The 26,394-nt window shown below is 40.7% G+C and overlaps 1 protein-coding gene across 1 annotated transcript; it reads right to left on the bottom strand.

The window, feature by feature from the left end:
• Positions 1-17,442: 17,442 nt before the first annotated feature.
• On the bottom strand, positions 17,443-18,534 carry LOC132657089 (speckle-type POZ protein-like). Its single transcript, XM_060393307.1, has one exon. The coding sequence runs from the start codon at positions 18,526-18,528 to the stop codon at positions 17,443-17,445; it is 1,086 nt and encodes a 361-aa protein (XP_060249290.1). The 5' UTR covers positions 18,529-18,534.
• Positions 18,535-26,394: the final 7,860 nt, after the last annotated feature.

Here is a 26,394-nt window from a genome sequence, read left to right as displayed (position 1 = left end):
GTCCCACTAGGACTAAGCACATGGTCTCCTGCTGAGGCCACACAGGCAGCCAGTGATGGGAAAAAGATTCAGAGACAGGTTTCAGGACCAGCAAAAGCACTGTGCTCCAATTCTTAGAGGAATTGCAAAATAAGTTGCACATTTGCTAAATACATGTGTTTGGGAGGGCTAGGTCCAGCCCATGCATGTTCTTTGGTTGATGGCTCATCTCTGTGAACTCCCATGGGCCCTGGTTAGTTTACTCTGTAGGTTTCTTTTTTGTGTTCTTGACCCCTCTGACACCTTCAATCTTTTCCCAGACTCCATGGGCTATGCCTGTTGTTTGGATGTGGGTCTTTTTATCTGCTTCCATCAGTTCTTGCATGAATCCTCTCAGAAGACAGTTATGCTAGACTTCTCATATCTTTTCTTAAGCTTTTTTACTCTTTCAAAAATCTTTTTAGTATGATTTTTTTTAATCATTACAATTTATCCACTTTGTATCCCATCAGATCATGACCCTTGTACCTTCCCATTCCTGCTCTTCTTCCTTCCCTCCCTCATCTCCTTCCATGCCTCTTCCCCAGTCCACTGACTGTAGAGGACCTCCTCCCCTTCCACCTGACTCTAGCCTGTCAGGTCTTATCAGGACTGTCTTTCATAGCCTTCTTCTGTGGCCTGTTCAGGGTTCTCTCACTTCAGGGGGAAGTGATCAAAGACCAGCCACGGAGGTTTTGTCAGGGACAGCCCCTGTTCCCCTTACTAGGATGCCCATTTGTAAACTGAGCTAGCAAGGGCTACCACTGTACACTGGGTACAGGTTATCTCTGTGAATGGTCCTTGGATAGTGTATTAGACTAAGTGGAAATTTGTCGTTTATTGAAGACTGAGTTTTGTCAAGTGATATTTTGCTGCAAGCTCAGCACATGATATTTTGTTGTACGTTGGCTTGTGAAAGGGTATGTGATGTTTTTCTGTGAGCCCTCACATGTGAGGGGTATAACTTTGGCTTACTGAGATTATCCATGAGGGGACTCTGAGGGGAGGAGATATATAGAGGCTGATGGATAGGGAATCATCCATTTTTGGACTGAGATTGCTGCACTGATCTTCGGGCTTCTACACATGACTTTGCAGCAGGAAACCTTCTAAGGGAATCCAGAAGTCTTGTGGCTTTCGCTGGCTTTATTTTGTTGCTTTGTGTGGGCCTTTGGACTGGACTGCTGCTATCCTGCTGACTGGGTTTGGCAATACCCTCAAGTCCCATTGACCCTAGCAAGAGGAAGTAGATAAAGAAGGTCTACAGCCGTTTCTCCTCCTGAACTCCTACCTAAGGTAGGAGGGTTGGAAGAGTTTTAAAGGTATTTAAGAATCCCAAATACTGTAGGTTTAGAAAAGTCTGGAGCTCCAGTAGAAAAACAACAGAGTAAAAACCTTGGCCTAGAGGACCTTTTCTGAGACTGATATTCCAACCAAGGAACATTCATGGAGATAACCTAGACCCCATGCTCACAGAGGTAGCTGTTGTCAGCTCAGTCTCCAAATGGACTCTTTAAGAAGGGGAGCAGTGGCTATCTCTGATATGAACTCAGTGGCTGACTCTTTGATTACCTCCCCATGAGGGGGCCAACCTGATCAGGCTACAGAGGAAGACTATAAAACACAGTCCTAATGAGACATGATAGGCTAGGGTCAGATGAAAGGGGAAGAGGTCCTCCATCATCAGTGTACTGTGGAAGGGGAATGGGAGATGAGGGATGGAGAAAGAGCAGGTTTGGGATGGAATGAGGGTGGCACTACAGCTAAGATACTGAAAGGGTTAGACTAACTTTGTAACCTGTATGTCTTCTAAAGCCTATAGTTTTGAGTTTTAGGTTCAGTTTAAGCTAAAGCCTCTTATTACCTTTTCAGAGAATGGAGAAATGTGACCCTTTCTGTGAGGACAGATAGAAAAAACAGCAAGCAAGCAATGACCTTCACTCAGCAAAAACAAGGAACAGACCCTTGTCTTCGAGATAGTGTTTCTTAGCAACCAACCCAGATGGCCTCAATCCTTCTTCTGAGTAGCTCCTGACCTCCAGCCTAAAGTCCGCAGCCCCAGTCTTAAGTGATGAGCTAACCACCCCCACCTTCAATTGCAGCTGCATCCACACTTGGCAGCACTGGCCAAGCTTGAGTACCTAAGACTAACCAATTATCTTACTTTATAGCTTCCTCATCCAATCCTAAATTGCCCAAACTGCAACTTCAAATTTTCCGCCATTTTTCTTTTAAAAACCTAAGGCTTTTGTCTCCTGGTGCCACTCTTTGCTGACTGGCACAGGTGACCCCATTATGCAATGGTTAATAAACTTCTTGCTTTTACAAGGAGTCATGGTCTGTGGGAGTTTCTAGGAAGGGCATGATCTTGAACTCCTGAGCTGTGAGACCCCAGGTCTTACAATACAAAATGAATAAATTGTAACAAATAAAAATTATATTAAAAATGATATATGTTTAAATATTAAAAAATAAAATAAAATATTAAATAACAGTAGGTTTAGTGAAATCTAAAGGAGGTGCCCAACGTGACATAGGCACAATGGGTAACTTTGATTCTAACATAATGGACTAAACCTCAGGTTTTGATGGGTTGGCAATGTTGTTTAAGGAGATTGGCAAAAGAGCATCTCTTGCTGAAGGGTGGTTTCTTGTCTTGCTCCTGGAGGAAATTTTCTGGTTTGTTATGTGGTCTTCATAAATACTGTTGAGAAAGAAGTTCAGGGAATGTTGAAAACTCAGAAGGTTCACGAATTTATCTGGTATTGAAAAGGATTGCAGAGTTCGTTGTGCTCCTACAGAAGTTTTGCCTAGAGTGTGCTTGGAAAACAAAAGGAGTAAGTGGGACAACAACAGGTTTCAGGCTTGGCATCTGACACAGGAAATTTCCCACATGATAAAAGAGGGAAGCAATCTAGGCTGGAAGGCAGGCTGCAGCTCCACCCTTCTCCATATCTTTTCATCACCAGGTGCCCAGAGCAATGGTTATGGTGTTGGAAGGACAAAGACATGAAAGTGCAACATCATGATATAGCAAGGAGGATAATGTTAAAGACCAACTGTTTGGTGAAGGTCATTATGCTGATTTAAAAGAGCAAATTGGATATGATAAATTCATACTTGAACAATGTTGTGCTGCAGCTTTAAGAGTGTGGGACATGGTTGAAGAGCCAGGGGAAAAAACTATCTCCTTTTCTAAAGTAATACAAGGCTCTGGAGAAGGCTTCACTGAATTCTTATAGAGATTGACTTCTGCCATCAATAGAGCTATACAAGCTCCTGAAACCAGAAATAGTCGATAGAGATCTTGCCATTTGAAAATTTAAATATTGAAAGTAAGAGAGCAATTAGGCCATTAAAAGTACAAGGAGCCCCAATAGACCAATGGTTATGAGAGACAACAGATATTGGTTCTCAGGAGCATAATGACAATATCACTGGACCCACTATAGATAGAAATCTCAGAGATAAAAACACACAGTTTCACAATTGTGGTGAATCTGGCCTTTTCCAAAGAAACTGTAAGACTAGAAGCTTCAGAGTTCAAAAGAGAAGGCCTATTGACTCTGGAGAAAATGGTGTTTGTGGAAGAGCACAAGCAGTTTCTGGCTGCCATGGAATGCAAAAGCTTTAGGGGTCTTGTTAGCTCTGGTGGCAAGGGAAAACATGGTAAACTCTTGTCATCAGGAAAACAAATAAAGGAGCCTGTCACCTCGAGGTCCCACAACAGGCAATGCCGTCATTTTCCTTCAGTCAGCCAAGGGGTACCAAACAGACAGGAATATGACAACTAAGTATGGATGACCTAATGTATGCTACTGAAGGTACTGGAGCTCTGGATCTGGCCACAGGTACTCCTCTTTCACTATCCCCAAATGTTGAATGTTATAAGATAGTCACTGTTGTTTATGGTCCTTTACCTTCAGGGACAGTAGAAATAATCCTGAGAAGAAGTGGATTAACTTCTCCAGGATTTATTGTGCATCTAGGTGTCACAGATGGAGATTTGCAAGGAAGAAATTAAAATCTGGCATATGTGAAAAACAAAAGATGCAATTTAATGCAAGGGATAGAATTGCTCAGTGTTACTGTTTCCTTACATCAAAGACAAGGCTGCTCCAATAGAGAAAACAGAGGATTTTGGGAATACCAGGAAACATGTGTTCTGGCAAACAGTAGTTAAGGATGAGACCTAAATTAATGGTGTAAATGAATAGTGTTGAAATAAAAGGTTTGGTGGAAACAGTAGCTGATGCCAGTATACTTTCCCAAAGTCTTGGAATCCAGATTGGCCACTTCAGAAGGTTTATAACACAGTTTACAGGAATTGGTAAATTATTGCAGATAAGACAAAGTGTCAGGTGGATTAAAGGTGGGAGAACAGAAGGGCAAACAGGAAAGTTGAGACCCTATCTGGCTGACATAAATTTCCCCTCAATTTATGAGGAAAGGATCTTTCATAACCATGGGGTACTCAAATTAATATTCCTGCAATCTCAGGGACAGTAAATGAGGTACTTGGGGATCATATGTTGGATGCTTCTGGAGAAGGTATAGATACACGTGATCAAGAACAAATAGAAACTGTGCCCATTGTCCAAATGTAGGACATCACAGTAACTGACTTTCCAAATTTATAGTAGGAACCACTGCTGAAATACCAACAGCCTTGCCCCTGAACTGGATATCAAACAGACCTGTGTGGCAAGAGCAGTGGCCCATAACAAAAGAAACATTGCAGGCCATCACAGAACTGGTTCAAGAGCAGCTGGAGGCTCAACATATAGTAGAGTCTACAAGCTCATGTAATTCCACCCGTGTTTGTTGAAGAAAGGAAATCAGGAAATTGGAGGATGATAACAGATTTAAGAGAGTCAATAGAGTTATTCAACCAATGGGTCCTTTGCATCTTGGGCTTCCTTTACCTTCCTTGTTACTTAGAGCATGGCCTATAATAACAATTGATTTGAAAGATTGCCTTTTGAACAATACACTTGATAAGCAGGACAGGGAAAGGTTTGCTTTCTCAGTACCTACTCTGAACAATGCTGGTTCAATAAAGAGATAGCACTGGAGGATGTTGCCACAGAGAATGTTAAATAATCCAACTTTAAATCAATATTTTGTGTTAAAACCATCAGAAATAATTAGTAGGCAATTTCCTCCATCTTTCATATATTATTACATGGATGATGTTTTGTTAGCTGATTATGATACAGATACCTCAGAGAAAATATTTAAGGAAACAAAAAAAATCCTACCAAGATTGTGTTACAGATTGCTCCAGGAAAAAATGCAAAGAGGAGATTCGCTTAGTTGTTTGGGTTATAAAATCAGTCATCAAATAGGTTGACCACAAAAGGTACAAATCCATAGGGACCAAATGCAAAGTCTTAATGATTTTCAAAAATTAATGGGAAATGTTAATTGCTTAAGCCTATAATTGGGTTGAATATTTATGAGTTAAGTAATTTGTTTCAAAATTTCAAGGAGATTCAAACTTAAACAGTGCAAGATGTCCAAGAGCTGAAGCAGCAAAAGAGTTAACTCGTGAATAACAAAGACTGCAAGATGCTTATGTGGATCAAATTGATCCTAAACTTGATTGCATTTTGATCATTTTGACTTCAACTCTTTCTCCTTCTGAGCTCATTATGCAATGGGAATACAGCATTGTGGAATGGATTTTCTGAGCACATAAATGAACATTAAAAAACTGAAGACATATATTGTAAGTATTTAGTCACTTGCTTCTGGGTGCCTAGCAACCTATGTGTCACAGGCAAGGTGGCCACACCTGGCAGGAATGGTTACTTTGCTCCTTAAAAGGATCGACCCATTACTTAGTCTCTCTCTTGGCTTCTCTTGCCTTCTTGCACTCTCCACTCTCTCTGTCGTGGTGCCCGCTCTCTCTTCCCTCCATCACGTCTTCCTCTCTCCTTCTCTCCTCCCTCTTCTCCCTCTCTCTTCAACCCCTTCTAAGAAACCTCTTTCATATAAGATCTGTTGTGTGCCTCATCATTATTTAATTAGTCCCAACATATATAGAAAATATTTCTGAACAAATTATAAAAGAAGAGATATGGCTGAAATTGTAGTGCTTCTTACTAATACTGAGATAATGTCATTGTGGGTGATCAATGATGGTTGGCAAAGAGTTTGTCTAACTAATAGGGAGAAATTAATAATAAATATCCTAAAAGCAGATGTATTCATTTTATAAAAGAAACTAATTGGATTCTTCCAAATATTGTAAAGAGAACAGCAATTCCAGAGGCACCAACATTCTAGACTGATGCAAACAAGATAGCGCTGGCAGGTTATAAGTCAGACAAAAAGGTGACCAAAAGTCCATATACCTCAGTTCAAAACTCACAACTGTATGCAATCTTCATGGTATTATTAGATTCTCCAGAATCTCTTAATATAATTACTGATTATCTATATGCAGAAAGAGTTGTTTTCCATGTAGAGACTGCTGAATTTGTTCCTGAAAAACCAGGCTCAGAAATAACTTCGTTATTTATGTGATTACAACAGTATGTCAGAAGTAGAAACTATCCATTCTGTTCACATACATGTTTGCCAAGCACAAGCAAATGAGCAAACTGACCAATTGCGAATATGGAACATTTTAGAAGCCTCTAAATTTCATGAGAAACATCATGTTAATGGGAAATGTTTCAAGAAAACATTGGCAACAAGCTAAGGAAATGATAATAATAAAACATTTCCTCCATGTTCTCTACATAACCAAATTCTGTTACCTACTGGTAGTAACCTTAAGGGGACCAAACACAAAATGAACCATGGCAGGTGAATGTTTTTCATTTTGCAAAATTTAGAAAACAAAGGTATATACACCACACCATTGATAGATACTCAGGCTTTCAATGTGCAACTGCTTCAAGTTCTGCAAAGGATGATTGTGCAATTATACACTTATTAGAAATAATGGCAATTAGGGGATATGTACACAAAATAGGATCTATAATGCCCCCACATATGTAGGCAATAAGACGAAACCATTCTTTGCATATTACACTATAATGCACATTACAGGTATTACAATCCTACAGGACAAAGAGTTGAAGAAAGGACCAATCGCACCTTAGAAGAGATGTTTATTAAACAAAAAGGAAAAGTAAAAACAAACAAACAAACAAAAAAAAACCAGGGACAAACTAAAAAATGCTTTGTTACTTCTAAATTTTCTTAATGTTTGGAAAAAAAGGAACAACAGCACCTGAGAGACAATGGGTTACAAAAAAAAAAAAAAAAAAAAACCAAACAAACAAACAAAAACAAAAAAATCACTGAAGATCTAGGTCAACCAATATGATTTAAGGATGTGGTAATAGGATGGAAATCTGCAATAGTTATGAGATGAGGATCTGGTTATGCTTATGTATCTACAAAATATGACAAAATATGCTTACCAAAAAAATTATATAGATTAGTTCTGACCAGAGAAAACCTCTTATCACCTGAGCCATGAGGGTCTTCACAAAGCAAATAGCCCAAGTGATTCTCTTCTGCAAACTTGATCTGTTTTGTTTTGTTTTACCTCAATTACTGATTTTTCTAAAATTTGCATGCAAATCATTTTCAAGAGAGCTAGCCCAAAGGACAGACAACACAGAGACTGGACAGACAACACGGAGACTAGACACATCACAGAGACCAGACAACAGAAATAATGGACAACAAATATTCAGCTAGCTTTCATGGGACATGGCCAATATCCCAGATTTTCATAGGGTACTCAAAAGATATGTTTGCATATAGGATATTCCCATTCTCAAAAGGTGGGGAGGATGTTTTTGGTCATTTGATGTTTTACTTTGCCTAGGTATGAATTAATGTATATTGATAAAAATTTAAGGTTATTTTGTGAAAATTTAAGGTTATTTTGTATTGTATGTGGATAGAAATTTAAGGTTATTTTGTGTGACTATTGTATATTGATAGAAATTTAGGTTATTTTGTATGACTTTGGAAATGTAAAAGCTATTTTGTTTAATTATTATTTATTGATAGAAATTTAATGTAGTTTTATTTGAGTGTTATTTGACATATAGTTCTAGTCTTATGGTTCCCATAATTATTTTTTTTTTAATTTTTCATCAATTACACTTTATTCATTCTGCATCCCCCCATAAGCCCCTCCCTCCTCCCCTCCAAATCTCACCCTCCCTCCTCCCTCTGCATGCATGCCACTCCCCAAGTCCACTGATAGGGGAGGTTCTCCTCTCCTTTCTGATCTTAGTCTATCAGTTCACTTCAAATGTGGCTGCATTGTCCTCTACTATGGCCTGGTAAGGCTGCTCCCCTCCAGGGGGAGGTGATCAAAGAGCAGGCCAGTCAGTTCATGTCAGAGGCAGTCCCTCTTCACATTACTTTGTAACCCAATTGGACTCTGAACTGCCCTGGGCTACATCTGTGCAGGGGTTCTGGGTTATCTCTATGAATAGTCCTTGGTTGGAGTATGAGTCTCTGGGAAGTTCCCTGTGTTCAAATTTTCTGGTTCTGTTGCTCTCCTTGTGGAGACCCTGTCCTCTCCAGCTCTTACTATTTCCCACTTCTTACCTAAAATTCTGTTCACTCTGCCCAACAGTTGCCCATCAGGCTCAGCATCTGCTTTGATAGTCTGAAGGGCAGAGGCTTTCAGAGGCCCTCTGTGGTAGGTTCCTAGGTTGTTTCCTGTTTTCTTCTTCTTCTGATGTCCACCCTCTTTGCCTTTCTGGATGGGGATTGGACGTTTTAGTTAGGGTCCTCTCTCTTGCTTAGTTTCTTTAGATGCACAGATTTTAGTGGGTTTGTCCTATGTTGTATGTCTATATGAGTGAGTATATACCATGTGTGTCTTTTTGCTTCTGAGACAACTCACTCAGGATGATCCTTTCCAGATCCCACCATTTACCTGCAAATTTCATGATTTCCTTATTTTTCATTGCTGAGTAATATTCCATTGTGTAGATGTACCACAATTTCTGCATCCATTCTTCAATTGAGGGGCATCTGGGTTGTTTCCAGCTTCTGGCTATTACAAATAAAGCTGCTACAAACATGGTTGAGCAAATGTCCTTTTTGTGTACTTGAGCCTCTTTTGGATATATGCCCAGTAGTGGTATGGCTGGATCTTGAGGAAGCGCTATTCCTAGTTGTCTGAGAAAGCGCCAGATTGATTTCCAGAGTGGTTGTACAAGTTTACATTCCCACCAGCAGTGGAGGAGGGTTCCCCTTTCTCCACAACCTCTCCAGCATGTGTTGTCACTTGAGTTTTTGATCTTGGCCATTCTCATGGGTGTAAGGTGAAATCTCAGGGTTGTTTTGATTTGCATTTCCCTAATGGCTAATGAGGTTGAGCATTTCTTTAAGTGCTTCTCTGCCATTCGGTATTCCTCTACAGAGAATTCTCTGTTTAGCTCTGTTCCCCATTTTTTAAGTGGAGTACTTGGTTTGCTGCTTTTCAGCTTCTTTAGTTCTTTATATATACTGGATATGAGTCCTCTGTCAGATAAAGGGTTGGTGAAGATTCTTTCCCAATCTGTAGGTGGTCGCTTTGTTTTGATGACGGTGTCCTTTGCTTTACAGAAGCTTTTCAGTTTCATGAGGTCCCATTTATTGGTTGTTGCTCTTAGAGCCTGTGCTGTTGGTGTTCTGTTCAGGAAGTTTCCCCCTGTACCAATGAGTTCTAGGGTATTTCCCACTTTTTTTTCAAGCCGATTTAATGTGTCTGGTTTTATGTTGAGGTCTTTGATCCATTTGGACTTCAGTTTTGTGCAGGGTGACAAGTATGGATCTATTTTCATTTTTCTACATGTAGACATCCAGTTAGACCAGCACCATTTGTTGAAGATGCTATCTTTTTTCCATTGTATGGTTTTGGCGTCTTTGTCAAAGATCAGGTGTCCATAAGTGTGTGGGTTTATTTCTGGGTCCTCTGTTCGGTTCCATTGATCCACCATTCTGTTTCTATGCCAGTACCATGCAGTTTTTAAAACTGTTGCTCTATAGTACAACTTAAGATCAGGGATGGAGATACCTCCAGAAGATCTTTTATTGTAGAGGATTGTTTTAGCAATTCTGGGTTTCTTGTTATTCCATATGAAGTTGAGAATTTTCCTTTCCAGGTCTGTAAAGAATTGTGTTGGTAATTTGATGGGCATTGCATTGAATCTGTAGATTGCTTTTGGTAAGATGGCCATTTTTACTATGTTAATCCTACCAAGCCATGAGCATGGGAGATCTTTCCATCTTCTCATATCTTCTTCTAATTCTTTCTTCAGAGACTTGAAATTTTTTTCATACAAGTCTTTGACTTCCTTGGTTAGGGTTACTCCGAGGTACCTTATGTCATTTGTGGCTATTGTGAAGGGTGTTGTTTCCTTAATTTCTTTCTCAGCCCTTTTGTCTTTTGTATACAGGAGGGCTACTGATTTTTTTGAGTTAATTTTGTATCCTGCCACTTTGCTGAAGGTGTTTATCAGCTGTAGGAGTTCCCTGGTAGAGTTTTTGGGGTCACTCACGTATACTATCATATCATCTGCAAATAGTGATAATTTGACTTCTTCCTTTCCAATTTGTATCCCCTTGATCTCCTTCAACTGTCTTATTGCTCTAGCAAGGACTTCCAACACTATGTTGAAGAGATATGGAGAGAGTGGGCAGCCTTGTCTTGTCCCTGATTTCAGTGGGATTGCTTTAAGTTTCTCTCCATTCAGTTTGATGTTGGCTATAGGCTTGCTGTATATCGCCTTTACTATGTTTAGATATGTGCCTTGTATCCCTGATCTCTCCAATACTTTGAACATGAATGGATGTTGGATTTTGTCAAAGGCTTTTTCAGCATCTAGGGAGATTATCATGTGGTTTTTTTCTTTCAGTTTGTTAATATGGTGGATCACATTGATGGATTTCCGTATATTGAACCACCCCTGCATACCTGGGATGAAGCCTACTTGGTCATAGTGGATAATATCTTTGATGTGTTCTTGGATTCGGTTTGCAAGTATTTTATTAAGTATTTTTGCATCAATGTTCATAAGGGAGATTGGCCGGAAATTCTCTTTCTTTGTTGAGTCTTTGTGAGGTTTAGGTACCAAGGTGACTGTGGCTTCATAGAATGAATTTGGTAATATTCCTTCTGTTTCTATTTTGTGGAATAGTTTGAAGAGAATTGGTGTTAGCTCTTCTTTGAAGGTCTGGTAGAATTCTGCGCTGAAGCCATCTGGTCCTGGGCTTTTTTTGGATGGGAGACTTTTGATGACCGCTTCTATTTCTTTGGGGGATATAGGTCTATTTAGTTGATTTACCTGGTCCTGGTTCAGCTTTGGTAAGTCAAATCGATCAAGAAAATTGTCCATTTCATTTAGATTTTCAAATTTTGTGGCATATAGACTTTTGAAGTAAGTCCTAATGATTGTTTGGATTTCCTCAGTGTCTGTAGTTATATCCCCCTTTTCATTTCTGATTTTGTTGATTTGGGTGGTGTCTCTCTGCCTTTTAGTTAGCCTGGCTAAGGGTTTGTCGATCTTGTTGATTTTCTCAAAGAACCAGCTCTTGGTTTCATTGATTCTTTGAATTGTTTTATTTGTTTCCAATTGATTGATTTCAGCCCTGAGTTTGATTATTTCCAGCCGTCTACTCCTTCTTGGTGTGTCTGCTTCTTCTTTTTCTAGGGTTTTTAAGTGAGCCATTAGGGTGCTTGAATGAGCTGTCTCGAATTTCTTCTTGAAGGCACTTAGTGCTATGAACTTTCCTCTTAGCACTGCTTTCATTGTGTCCCACAAGTTCGGGTATGTTGTGTCTTCATTTTCATTGATTTCTAGAAAGACTTTAATTTCTTTCTTTATTTCTTCCCTGACCCAGCTGTCATTTAGTAACAAGTTGTTCAGTTTCCATGTGTGTGTAGGCTTTTTGTTATTTCTGTTATTGTTGAGGTCCAGCTTTATTCCATGGTGATCAGACAAGATACATGGGATTATTTCAATCTTCTTGTATCTGTTGAGGCTTGCTTTGTGACCCACTATGTGGTCTATTTTGGAGAAGGTTCCATGAGGTGCTGAGAAGAAGGTAAATTCTTTTGTGTTTGGGTGTAAAGTTCTGTAAATGTCTGTTAGGTCCATTTGATTCATGACCTCTGTCAGAGACATTGTTTCTTTGTTTAATTTCTGTTTGGTTGACCTGTCCTTTGTTGAGAGTGGGGTGTTGAAGTCTCCCACTATTAATGTGTGTGGATCTATATGTGCTTTAAATTTTATCAATGTTTCTTTCACAAATGTGGGTGCCCTTGTATTTGGGGCATATATGTTCAGGATTGTGATGTCTTCCTGGTGGAATTTTTCCTTGATGAGTATGAAGTGTCCTTCCCCATCTCTTTTGATTAATTTTGGTTGAAAGTCTATTTTATCAGATATTAGAATGGCTACTCCTGCTTGCTTCTTGGGTCCGTTTGCTTGGAAAGTCGTCTTCCAACCCTTTACCCTCAGGTAATGTCTATCTTTGTGTCTTAGGTGTGTTTCTTGTATGCAACAGATTGCTGGGTTTTGTTTACGTATCCATTCTGTTAATCTGTGTCTTTTTATTGGAGAGTTGAGTCCATTGATGTTGAGAGAGATTAATGACCAGTGGCTGTTAGATCTCTTGATTTTGATGTTGGCTGTGGTCATCAGGTTGTGTGCTTGGTTGCTTTTTCTTTTACTGAAGTGAGGTTATTTATTTCCTGTGTTTTCTTGAATGTAGCTAGTTTTCCTGGGTTGTATTTTCCCTTCCAGTGTCTTCTGTAATGCTGGGTTTGTTTGTAGGTATTGTTGAAATTTGTTTTTGTCATTGAATATCTTGTTTTCTCCATCTATGAGGACTGAGAGTTTTGCGGGGTATAGTAGCCTGGGCTGACATCTGTGTTCTCTTAGGGTCTGCATGATATCCGTCCAGGCCCTTCTGGCTTTCATAGTCTCTGTTGAAAAGTCAGGTGTGATTCTAATGGGTTTGCCATTATATGTTACTTGGCCTTTTTCCCTTGCAGGTTTTAGTATTTTTTCTTTGTTCTGTATACTTACTGTTTTGATTATTATATGGCGGGAGGATTTTCTTTTCTGGTCAAATTTGCTGGGTGTTCTGTAGGCCTCATGTATTCTAATTGGCCTCTCCTTTAGCTTGGGGAAATTTTCTTCAATGATTTTGTTGAAAATATTTTCTGGGCCTTGGAGAAGGGAGTCTTCTTTTTCCTCTATACCTATTATTCTTAGGTTTTGTCTTTTCATATTGTCTTGCATTTCTTGGATGGTCTGTGTCAGGAATTTTTCAGATTTAACATTTTCTTTGACAGATACATCGATTTCTTCCATTGTATCTTCTACACCTGAGATTCTTTCTTCCATCTCTTGTAGTCTGTTGGTTATGCTTACCTCTGTAGTTCCTGTTTTCTTCCCTAGATTCTTCCTTTCCATTATTTCTTCCATTTGTGTTTTCTTTAATTTTTCCAATTCTATCTTCAGGTCTTGAGTTGTTTTGTTTACTTCCTTCACCTGTCTGATTGTACTTTCCTGTTTTTCTTTTAGTTCCTTCAACTCTGTTTCTTTCATTTCATTCAGTGTTTTAAGCATTTCCTTTCTAAAGGCCATAAACTGTTTGGCTGCAGCTTCCTCTATTTCTTTACGGATGGCAATATTCTGTTTGAGTTTATCTTCCTCTATGTCTTTACGAATCTTATTTGTTTCCTCTGTTATCATCTTCATGAGCATACTTGTTAGGTCATCTTCTTGGATTTCAGTTATGGTGGGGTGTCCAGGGCTACTTGCCCCTGGGTAACTGGGTTCTGGAGATGCCATATTGCTCTGTCTTTTGTTGCTTGAGCTTTTACGCTGGCCTCTACCCATTGTGTTATCTTAGGAGTTTGGGGTTATTTTCTGGTGGTTCCTGGGGATCCTGTGGTGGAGAGAATCCCCTTTGCAGAAAGCTGGATTTTCCTGAAGGATGTCTTCTCAGCTTTTTGGGTATAGTCCCTGTATGGCTGGTGTTTTTTCAGGAGTTGCTCACCTCAGGGATATAGACCTGAGTGGTAACTGTGGTCTTTGTTAGTCGAGAGGGTTCTCCTCTCACCCAGGGAAGTCCTGAGGGCAGCTGCCCTGTTTCTGGGTTTCTTGTTGCAAATTTAATGATCAGCTGCTGTGACCCAGTTGGACATCAGGTGCGCCTCAACTGTTTGTGCTTGTGTCTGGAGCACAGCTGAGTGCTGGCGCTTCGGCCCCACTAGACTGCTAGACTTTTTCTAGGGAAGGATTGGGTGATTTAGATCAGTACAGTTTCCTTCCTTCCCCGTGGATTCTCTGGAGACAGGGACTCCTAGTGTCTTTTTTTGCCCTGGTGCACACTGCTCAGTGTCCGCCAGCTGGCTGGCCACAGAAATTTGCCTGTGCCTGGAGCACAGCTGTGTGATGGCGGCTCAGTCTCTGCCAGCTGTCTGGTGCGCAGAAACTGCCTGTGTCTGCCTTTGTGGCTTTTGGGAGTCTGAGTGGCTCCCTAAGCTGGGTAATTTTCCGGGGACCTTTTCAGGTTGGGGGTGAGCTGAGTGCTCTGAGATCAGACCCGCCGTTTCTATCTCTGGCGGCGAATCAGGCGCAAAGGTAGGCAGGGCTCTGTGCTGGAACCTGGGTCCCCAGCTCTGGCTCCGGGCTGGCTCCTGGGGTGCCCATGGAACCCGCCCGAGTCTTTTCCAGGGGATGTCTGGGTGACCTAAGGCCGGTCCCAATCGTTTCCTGTACCCTGGGGTTATCTCTCGACTGAAAATTCCAGTCTCTGATAGTATGGTGCCCAAGGTTCAGTCTGGGACCGTGACCAGAGACACTGGCTTGTGGCTCTGGGCTGGGGCTGGGGCTGGCGGCCGGCAGCCAAGCGTCTGGCGGAACCAGGATCTCTTCCGCGGTTTAGCCAGGTGAGTTAAAAGCTGATTGAATCCCCCACCGTGGGGTATCCTCTCACCTGGGAAACACAATGACTGTGTTTTATGGCCGAGAGTTCTGATTGCTGTTCACTGTGCTGATCCTGCTGTGCTGCTGCTCAGAATGAGAGTCCTCCCGGCGCCGCCATCTTGCCCCTCCCCCCGGTTCCCATAATTATAATTATTCTTATTGTGTGTGGATTGTTAATGTAAAAGGTAAATATATATATATATATATATATATATATATATATATATATATTTTTAAAAAACAGATATAAATATGTGATGTGGAAGTTTCTGGTTTCCCTGAAGACTCAGTTTTGTCATGTGATGTTTTACTGCAAGTGGGGCACATGATGATTTGCTCTAGGTTTCCTGGTGGGAGAGCATGTGATATTTTGCTCTGACCCCTAACATCAAGGGGTATGACTTTGGGCAGCTCAGACCATCTCTGGGAGGACTCTGAGGAGAAGATATATATATATATAGGTTCCCACACAGTGAGGCTTCGTTTTTTGGGTTGACGTGTCTGCACTGGTATTAGTGCTCTGACACTTGACTTTGAGGAGAGAAACATTCCAGAGAACTTCTCCAGGCAATTCAACTGAGTCTTGCAGCTTTTTCTGACTTCATGTTGCTACTTGGTATCGATCTTTGGACTGGGCTGTTGGTATCCTAATAAATTTGTTTTGGTAACCCCCTACAGACCCATTGACCCTAATCAGGAGGAAGTAGACAGAAGCGGTCTACAGCCCTTTTCCCTTCTAATCTTCTACTTAGGATGGGGGTGGGGATTGAAAGAGCATTAAAGTTGTATGACAACCCCAAATAAAGTAGGTTTGGTGAAAATCTAAGCCTACAAATCTGGGATTGGAATGATTACAGGTCTAGGTGCTGATTTCTGGATGCCTTTGTGGAGTAGTTGTTCTGTTTCATGGTTTCTGTTTCCTCCCTAGATTTTTTAAATATAATTTTTTATTTATTAGAGTTTATTCTCTTTGTATCCCAGCTGTAGCCTCCACCCTCAATCCTTCCCAATCCTTCCTTCTCTCCATCAATCATCTCCTCCCATGCCCCTTCCTCGGTCCACTGATAGGGGAGGACATCCTCCCCTGCCATCTGACCCTCACCTTTCAGGTCTCATCAGGACTGTCCTTCAAGGTCTTCCTCTGTGGCCAGGTCATGCAGAACCCCACTCAGAGGTGATCAAAGAGCCAGCCACTGAGTTCATGTCAGAGACAGCCCCTGTTCGCCTTACTAAGGTGCACATTTGGAGACTGAGCTACACAGGCTACACTAGTGCAAGGGTTTTAAGTTATCTTTATAAATGGAATCTGGTAGGTGTATCAGGCTCAGAAAAGACCACTGAGCACAGAATTTTTGATTCTGTTGTTTTCTTTTTGGAACTTCAGACACTTCCAGGTCTTTCTATTTCCCCTTTCTTACATAAGATTGCCTGCACTCTGCCCAAAGTTTTTCTATCAGTCTTAGCATCTGCTTTAATACCCTGCCAGGTAGAGTCTTTCAAAGGCTCTCTGTGGTAGGCTCCTGTCTTGTTACTTGATTTCACTTTTTTTTCTGATATCTGCCCCATTTCCTTTCTGAATGAGGATTGATCATCTTATGATGTAAAGTCAAGTAAGTAAGTAATGAATGAAAGAAGGAAAAATGAGTTGCAGCAGTAGACACTGAGTGTTAAGAAAGAGGAGAAAGGGTTTTAATACGCCTGGGGCACTGAGGAGTCTGCACAAACCTCCACAGCTGAGCAGACCTTGATGCACTAAACTTGTCTTCCCTAAACAAAGAAACCACAAAAACACACAATGAACTTCATCCTTTTTTTCATTTTGCATTTTATTTGCAAGGTATTGTATACAGAAAGGTATATGCCCATGGAAACAAGAAAGTCTCTCTGACCCTGTGTATATCCAGTTAATCATGGTTGAAACCTCTCCTGTCTTTGCTTCGAAGTGTCCAGGTGTCCTCTGCAAGAGCAACAGGTGCTCTTCCCAATGAAGTTATCCCTTCAGTCCTTACAACCTGAGCTTAAAAAAAAAAGTCTGTCCCTTCTCGTATCATTACAGGTTCATTTCTATTTTTCCCTTTGCTCTGAGCCCCTGATCATGGGTTCTCTTCAGTCCAATCCAGACATGTCTCAGCCCAAAGAACCACTGTTGAGATGCATTTGTTGCAATCAACTGAGTTCAAACTCAGTTTCCAACTCATTTGACAACTATCACATCAGTACAGCAACAAGGTAGATTTGAGGTAGAATAAGCAAGAACCCAGGGCTGTCCAGCTGAATAGCATTCTACCTTCTTCCCCGGGGTCCTAAATCCTGAGCCATGACACTCTCCTTCCCAAGATTCAATGTAAACGCCGCACTAATGCCATAGTCTACCTGGGAGTTGCTGGTAACAATAGTGGCTGCTACTTTAGGAAGACAGTTGTAGGTCACAAGGAAGCATTGCTAACATCTATCTCTTCAGGCGTTTGAGAGGGGGTTCCAGGAAAGGGCTCTGTGCAGAAGCCAGGGCGTGGAATGCTTCAGCCAGCAACTGGGGATGGAAATCCACCATGACCTTCCACCCGGAAGTCTCAGAGACCTCAGAAGCATGAAGTGTAATGAAATCCAGTGCCTGCATTTTCAGCTGCTCTGCACTGTGGAGGTCAGCCAGGATGAGATTGTGAGCAGCATTTTCCACTGAGAGGTCCCTGCAGAGGGCATCCACACACATGACCTTCAAGCGCTCCAGGCCATACCTGTCAGCAGCTGCCAGCACACCAGTGGCCATGGTGTGGAGGTTTGGTGCCTTCCCTGTGTAAATGAAGCCCATCATCTCCTTGAAGACTTGAGGCTCCAGGTCCTTGATCTCAACTCTGTTCTTCTGCCTCTCCTCCATGTCATCTTTAAACATGGCTCTGAAAACTGGAGATCGAGCTGCTAAGATGGCCTTGTGAGCCCAGAATTCCTGACCAGATACCAAGAAACAGCAGTCTGTGAATTGGGAATTCTTCCACAGTGCTCCTAGCTCATCTGTCAAAGTGCAGCTTGGAACCTTGATTGCTGATATCATGTTCTGTCCTGGAGTGCTGCAGGAGTCTTGAACCACATACACATCACACAGGAGGGTGAGGTGGTCCTCAGGAAGAAGGTGTTCTGCCTGGGACAACAGGAAATCTCTAAGGATGAATTTTTTGAATCCCCAGCCACCACCAGGCACAAACCTAAAGACAATTTGGCTCCATAGTCCTAGGCATTTCTCTCCTTCGGCATTTATGATCCAAAAGTGGAACTTCGCCCAAACAGGGCTTTTTGGACAGCGGAGCAAGAGTAGATGAACTGACACGTAATCTTTGCTATCTTTATCGCTCCCAGTGGGGTTTACACTCAAACGCCAGTGCAGTTTGTCATTGGCTCCTGATGAGAAACTGGCACTTTTAATGGTTTCCCTCATTTCCTCCATGCAAAAGGAGAAGTTGCTTATGGTCCACCTGAAGGAAAATGTCTGGACGGTGATCTGTGTGGAGCCCCGGCTCTCAGCTACCAAGTTGTCAGACATTTCTCCTGGAGGTAGCTTAGAAGTTAAACTGGACCAGAAAAACAAACAAACAAACAAACAAAAAAACAAACAAACAAACACACAAAAAGAGTTAGGATTTCTTATGTCTTTACCATGAATGACAAAATTATAGATAATTATTAAAGTTTAGTTTCAAATTCTCCTAGGTTCCCCTTTCTATGACTTTGGACATTTGTATCTCTCTGAAAATATTTATCTAGACTTGAACATTAGTCAGAGAAGTTAGCACCAGCCACTAGCCACGGCTAAATTGTTTCTGTGTGTGTGTGTGTGTGTGTGTGTGTGTGTGGTGTATCTTGACACTTAGGTCAATAATAACTAGATTTAGCTTTCATATCCAACTTCTGAAGAATGGAAAATATTAGAGACTCTCATTTCATTCATGTGGTTTCAGTTGGGGTCCTGTAGAGTAACAATGTACAGAATGAACTTCTCTATATACATACAGAAAGAGGAATTATGACAATGACTTACAAACTGCAGTCCAGCTAATCCCACAATAGTTAAAGCCAGTACTTACTTAATCCAAAAGTCTAGAAGTCTCAGGTGTCTTCAGTATATATGCTGGACTTCTGAACAAGTAGGCTCTACTGCCAGTGAAGTGATCCACTTGCTATCAAGTTGAGGGCAAGCAGGCAAAGAACCAGAGTTTCCGTCTTCATGTGCTTGTATAGGCTTATAGTAGAAGGTGTGGCCCAATTAGAGGTGTGTCTTGTAGCCCCAAGATCTGGATTAAAGGTGTGTGTGTTTTCCTACTGCAAAAATCTGCATTTGAACTGGGTCTACCTAATTCATGTCAAGCAAAATTCTTCTAAAAGTTGTGCCCTGCTGTTTTGTATTTTACTAAGTTCCTGAAGTTGTCCTATTGGGAACATAAATGGACATCACAACTGTATTGAGCATACTTTGGTCAATATTCCATAAAAAGGATGAAGTCAGTCTCTGTCCAGATATTGTTTACACTTGTGATAGTGTTACACTCATCCCTTCCAGGAACATAATCAGGGAAGGGTGTTGTCTCTACCTTGTCAGAGGTCTGAGTCTTCACAGCATGGAAGACAAGAGGAAGATCTCGTATATGTTGTGCAGGAAGCAGAGCCATGAAGCTGTGAATGTGGGATTCTTTCTGCCTTTTATTCCAAACAGACCAGTAGTCTGTGTGATGGCTCCTCCCAGTTTTGTTAATGGTCTTATACTTTCCCCTCAGAGAATCCTCCTTGGAAATACTTTCCCAGGTCTAACTGAAGGTGTGGTTTATGACTCTCTGGGAGGTTTTCAATTCAATCACAGAATTCAGGTACTCAACACCTCATGTTCTGCATTCTCCATTGGTGAATTCAGTCTTCTTCAACCTTAGAACTGACGATTCCTCTGCTGGGCCTTAGTAGTAAGAGATTATTCAGGTTTCCAAAGGTGCAGCATATAGTCAACAGTACCCAAGATTGTGCTGTGTGATGTTTCCCCTTCTGTAAAGTGATGTGTAAAATGGAACCTACATCTCTTTTTTCTGCTCAGTTCTTCACATCTTGGAGAGATTCACTCAGCTTACAGAACACAGAAATAGTTTCTGTGATTCAATCAGCTCAGCAGTTCCCAGCCTAGAACTCTTGTGAGTCTGGCTCCAATGTTGCTCATCCCTCAGTACAGCATAAATCAGTCAATTGGCTTTGATCCTTTGACTTTTGGCTCCTCAGTTAGATTTCTAGAGTGTGTCTACTAAGTGGTTTCCAGGTGGCTTTAAGGTTAGGGTAACTGGTACTCCTTTTCTCAAATCTGTCCCTTGAATTTTTGCAGGTGATCAATTCAAGTCACCTCCTTTGTAAGCAATGTGCTCCTAATTTTGCATCCTGTGCAGAGAAGAGCATGCCTCAGGAGAGTGGGAGCAGCCTCTTACAGGAGAGCTGCAATCCTCTGGAGCAGGAAGCTTGGGCTCTGATCATAAAGGTTCTCATTCTTTGAGTGAGAAAAGGGAAGGTGCACTTTTTGGGATGGTTCTCTTTGGGAAGTGAATGCCAAAGGAATTCAGGTTGTAATACCGCGATCATGGGACGCTCAGAGACTACCAGGAGATGACTCCATGCAAGAGAGCTTTATCAGAAGAGGGAGTGACCTCATCCAAGTCTCACTGACACAGCAGTAGAGAAGTGGGATCTTGAGCTCTGAGTGTGCAGGGTTTTTAAAGGGAAAGATTGCAAGCAGGAGCTTTGCTTGACGGCAAGCGGGGGGATTGATCTGTTTCCATGACAGAAAATATCTGGGTTCATGCCTTGATGTTACAGGATTGAGTAAAAGCCATAGGGGAGAGGTGACTCTTTAAATAAGCACAATTGCCATTCTTCTAAACTACATCTGAAATTTTGGGGAGAATACTCCCAACTGATTCTCATTAAATATTGCCAGGGAGATTGTCTCTATTTTTTTAATAAACATTTATTCTGTGATATTTCCTGTAGGCCGTTGCTAGAAGAGCTAAATTTGTTTTCTGCCAGGGGCACATTGTGTGATATTTCCTGATACTTGAGTTCAGCCCCCAATCAAGATGGCTCCTCATTTCAAAACGGAGTCATTCAGGATAACTTTAACTCTTCATTTCCCACCCCCTTTCTTGTAAATAAAGAGGCCAATCTTGGGCTCTTACATTCCATGGACAGATTTTAACTGGCAGTATTGGGTTCTCATTACCATCAACTGTAGTCTTTGCCTAATATATCCTAAGAACTTGTTAAGCAAGCATGATCCAAAACTGAACAAAAGAATTGCAGTACTGCAGTACTAGTTTCTGCTCCAGCTAAGTATGTCCCCAAGATAATAGCTAATGTCAGGGCCCCCCCTTTGACTTAGCATTTCAGCCTGTAGGTAGGATTTTGGGCCAGTGGTCTCTTCTTCTAAAATGTATTCAATGTGACAATAGGACCTTTGGCATCAGGGGCTAGGGAGGCTGAAATGCCAGCCAAAGCCTGGGAATGGGGTGGTCCTCAGAAGCCTCTGGTTAGTTGTTGATCTATCTGAGGAGGCAGTGAGCAATCAAGTCAGCTTCTAGCAAGTTCAGATGTCAGATGTCAGTTTGCAGTCTCAACCAGGTGAAAATCTGCTGAGGCAAATTCAAACTAGACACAAAAACTAAAAATTGTCTAATAAATGCTAAAAGTTAGAGTTTGCGAAAGGAAATATATAAAAAGACTCAGAAAAATAAGATAAAACTGCATCCAATGGAATGAGTGCCAATTCTTCTTAGCTATTTCTTTAGCAAACTTTATAAAAATTTAAATGTGTCCATGGTCTGAAACTTTAACATTTTAATTGTAATCAGCACCAATGGAGCTTGGCCATTTTTTATACACTCAGCATTTACTTTTCGTCCCCATCTCCATGTTACACTGAAAATTTTGGCAGATATACATTAATGGCTTTAGTATTAAACTCTGAATGCTTGGGCTTTCCTTAACAAAACAACTAGAAGAAATAAATTTAAAATATTCCTAAATCCTGTATCAAAGTCTACCTCCAAAGTCACAGATATTCAAAATGCCATAGTAAAATCTCTGACTTTTTGGGTCAAATAAACATTTTGGACAGATAATCTGAGCATGATGAAATGCATCTTTAAGTCTATCTCCAGAAGACAACCAAGAGAAAATTAAAATCTCAAGATTGTGACTGGAAAATAAGCAGTCAGTGTTCCATCACTGTATCCCAATTTTATTAATCAATATTATAAGCCTATACTTCTGAAATCTTATAACAATATAAGCATATCAATAGCAAAGAAGGGGGGAGAAATCTGAAACATTGCCTTAAAATATTTATTTAGAACCTTTCATTAATTTTTTATCTCTGAAACTTTTCTCCAGATCCTTAAATTTTATATAAATTTTATATCTTTTTATCCAACTATTTATAATAAAATAAACAACTAACATGAAGCCTGTAAGGAAGGCAAAACTGTTTCCCTTTTCAAATAAAAGGCCTACTACTGTGATGCCAGGTTCACTGGACCCTCAGAGACCACCAGGAGATGACTCAATGCAATTGCAAGAGAGCTTTATTACAAGAGCGATTAAACTCAGGACCCAAGTCTCACTAACACAGCAGTAGAGAAGTCGGACCCTGAGCTCTGAGTGAACAGGATTTTTAAAGGGAAAGTCTGTGATCAGGGGGTTTCCATGGCAGCAAGCAGGGACCATAAGCCTTGCCTTTACAGAATTGGGTAAAGTTTAGCAGGGTGGGCTGACCTTTTCTGAGGCACACAATCACAATGGCTAAGGCAAATTATCACAATGGCTCTTTTTCTAAACCATATCTGTAACATTGGGAAGAATTTTCCCACCTGATTTCCAACCGATTCCCATTGATTATTGCCAGGGAGTTTGTCTCTATTTTCTATGAAGTATTTATTCTGTATTATTTCAATCAGATACAATACATAGAAGGGCTAGCAAACATTACTCATCCTATGATTCTTTGCATATTACAATATAAAGCACATTACAGGTATTACAATCCTACAGGACAAGGAGTTGAAGAAAGGACCAATCGCACCTTAGAAGAGACGTTTATTAAACAAAAAGGAAAAGTAAAAAAAAAAAAAAAAAAAAAAAAAAAAAAAAAAGGGACAAACTAAATAATGCTTTGTTAATTCTAAATTTTCTTGATGTTTGGAAAAAAAGGAACAACAGCACCTGAGAGACACTGGGTTACTAAAAACAAACAAACAAACAAAAAAAAACCCAAACAAACAAACAAAAAACCACTGAAGATCTAGGTCCACCAATATACTTTAAGGATGCGGTAATAGGATGGAAATCTGCAATAGTTATGAGATGGGGATCTGGTTAGGCTTATGTATCTACAGGGAATGTCAAAATATGCTTACCAAAAAAATTATATAGATTAGTTTTGACCAGAGAAAACCTCTCATCACCTGAGCCATGAGGGTCTTCACAAAGCAAATAGCCCAAGTGATTCACTCCTGCAAACTTGTTCTGTTTTGTTTTGTTTTACCTCAATTACTGATTTTTCTAAAATTAAAATTTGCATGCAAATCATTTTCAAGAGAGCTAGCCCAAAGGACAGACAACACAGAGACTGGACAGACAACACAGAGACTAGACACATCACAGAGACCAGACAACAGAAATAATGGAAAACAAATATTCAGCTAGTTTTCATGGGACATGGTCAATATCCCAGATTTTCATAGGGTACTCAAAAGATGTCTTTGCATATAGGATATTCCCATTCTCAAAAGGTGGGGAGGATGTTTTTGGTCATTTGATGTGTTACTTTGCCTAGGTATGAATTAATGTATATTGATAAAAATTTAAGGTTATTTTGTGAAAATTTAAGGTTATTTTGTATTGTATGTGGATAGAAATTTAAGGTTATTTTGTGTGACTATTGTATATTGATAGAAATTTAGGTTATTTTGTATGACTTTGGAAATGTAAAAGCTATTTTGTTTAATTATTATTTATTGATAGAAATTTAATGTAGTTTTGTTTGAGTGTTATTTGACATATAGTTCTAGTCTTATGGTTCCCATAATTATAATTATTCTTATTGTGTGTGGATTGTTAATGTAAAAGGTAAATATATATATATATATATATATATATATATTTTAAAACAGAAATAAATATGTGATGTGGAAGTTTCTGGTTTCCCTGAAGACTCAGTTTTGTCATGTGATGTTTTACTGCAAGTGGGGCACATGATGTTTTGCTCTAGGTTTCCTGGTGGGAGAGCATGTGATATTTTGCTCTGACCCCTAACATCAAGGGGTGTGACTTTGGGCAGCTCAGACCATCTCTGGGAGGACTCTGAGGAGAAGACATATATATATATATAGGTTCCCACACAGTGAGGCTTCGTTTTTTGGGTTGACGTGTCTGCACTGGTATTAGTGCTCTGACACTTGACTTTGAGGAGAGAAACATTCCAGAGAACTTCTCCAGGCAATTCAACTGAGTCTTGCAGCTTTTTCTGACTTCATGTTGCTACTTGGTATTGATCTTTGGACTGGGCTGTTGGTATCCTAATAAATTTGTTTTGGTAACCCCCTACAGACCCATTGACCCTAATCAGGAGGAAGTAGACAGAAGCGGTCTACAGCCCTTTTCCCTTCTAATCTTCTACTTAGGATGGGGATAGGGATTGAAAGAGCATTAAAGTTGTATGACAACCCCAAATAAAGTAGGTTTGGTGAAAAATCTAAGCCTACAAATCTGGGATTGGAATGATTACAGGTCTAGGTGCTGATTTCTGGATGCCTTTGTGGAGTAGTTGTTCTGTTTCATGGTTTCTGTTTCCTCCCTAGATTTTTTAAATATAATTTTTTATTTATTAGAGTTTATTCTCTTTGTATCCCAGCTGTAGCCTCCACCCTCAATCCTTCCCAATCCTTCCTTCTCTCCATCAATCATCTCCTCCCATGCCCCTTCCTCGGTCCACTGATGGGGGAGGACATCCTCCCCTGCCATCTGACCCTCGCCTATCAGGTCTCATCAGGACTGTCTTTCAAGGTCTTCCTCTGTGGCCAGGTCATGCTGAACCCCACTCCCTTACAGAGAGGTGATCAAAGAGCCAGCCACTGAGTTCATGTCAGAGACAGCCCCTGTTCCCCTTACTAAGGTGCACGTTTGGCGACTGAGCTACACAGGCTACACCTGTGCAAGGGTTTTAAGTTATCTTTATAAATGGAATCTGGTAGGTGTATCAGGCTCAGAAAAGACCACTGAGCACAGAATTTTTGATTCTGTTGTTTTCTTTTTGGAACTTCAGACACTTCCAGGTCTTTCTATTTCCCCTTTCTTACATAAGATTGCCTGCACTCTGCCCAAAGTTTTTCTATCAGTCTTAGCATCTGCTTTAATACCCTGCCAGGTAGAGTCTTTCAAGGGCTCTCTGTTGTAGGCTCTTGTCTTGTTACTTGATTTCACTTTTTTTTCTGATGTCTGCCCCATTTCCTTTCTGAATGAGGATTGATCATCTTATGATGTAAAGTCAAGTAAGTAAGTAATGAATGAAAGAAGGAAAAATGAGTTGCAGCAGTAGACACTGAGTGATAAGAAAGAGGAGAAAGGGTTTTAATACGCCTGGGGCACTGAGGAGTCTGCACAAACCTCCACAGCTGAGCAGACCTTGATGCACTAAACTTGTCTTCCCTAAACAAAGAAACCATGAAAACACACAATGAACTTCATCATTTTTTTCATTTTGCATTTTATTTGCAAGGTATTGTATACAGAAAGGTATATGCCCATGGAAACAAGAAAGTCTCTCTGACCCTGTGTATATCCAGTTAATCATGGTTGAAACCTCTCCTGTCTTTGCTTCGAAGTGTCCAGGTGTCCTCTGCAAGAGCAACAGGTGCTCTTCCCAATGAAGTTATCCCTTCAGTCCTTACAACCTGAGCTTAAAAAAAAAAGTCTGTCCCTTCTCGTATCATTACAGGTTCATTTCTATTTTTCCCTTTGCTCTGAGCCCCTGATCATGGGTTCTCTTCAGTCCAATCCAGACATGTCTCAGCCCAAAGAACCACTGTTGAGATGCATTTGTTGCAATCAACTGAGTTCAAACTCAGTTTCCAACTCATTTGACAACTATCACATCAGTACAGCAACAAGGTAGATTTGAGGTAGAATAAGCAAGAACCCAGGGCTGTCCAGCTGAATAGCATTCTACCTTCTTCCCCGGGGTCCTAAATCCTGAGCCATGACACTCTCCTTCCCAAGATTCAATGTAAACGCCGCACTAATGCCATAGTCTACCTGGGAGTTGCTGGTAACAATAGTGGCTGCTACTTCAGGAAGACAGTTGTAGGTCACAAGGAAGCATTGCTAACAT

Source organism: Meriones unguiculatus, chromosome 10, assembly GCF_030254825.1.
Source record: "Meriones unguiculatus strain TT.TT164.6M chromosome 10, Bangor_MerUng_6.1, whole genome shotgun sequence".
In the NCBI taxonomy this organism is placed as follows: domain Eukaryota; kingdom Metazoa; phylum Chordata; class Mammalia; order Rodentia; family Muridae; genus Meriones; species Meriones unguiculatus.
Note: the sequence above shows the minus strand (reverse complement) of the source record. Positions and strands in the feature narration are given on the sequence as shown.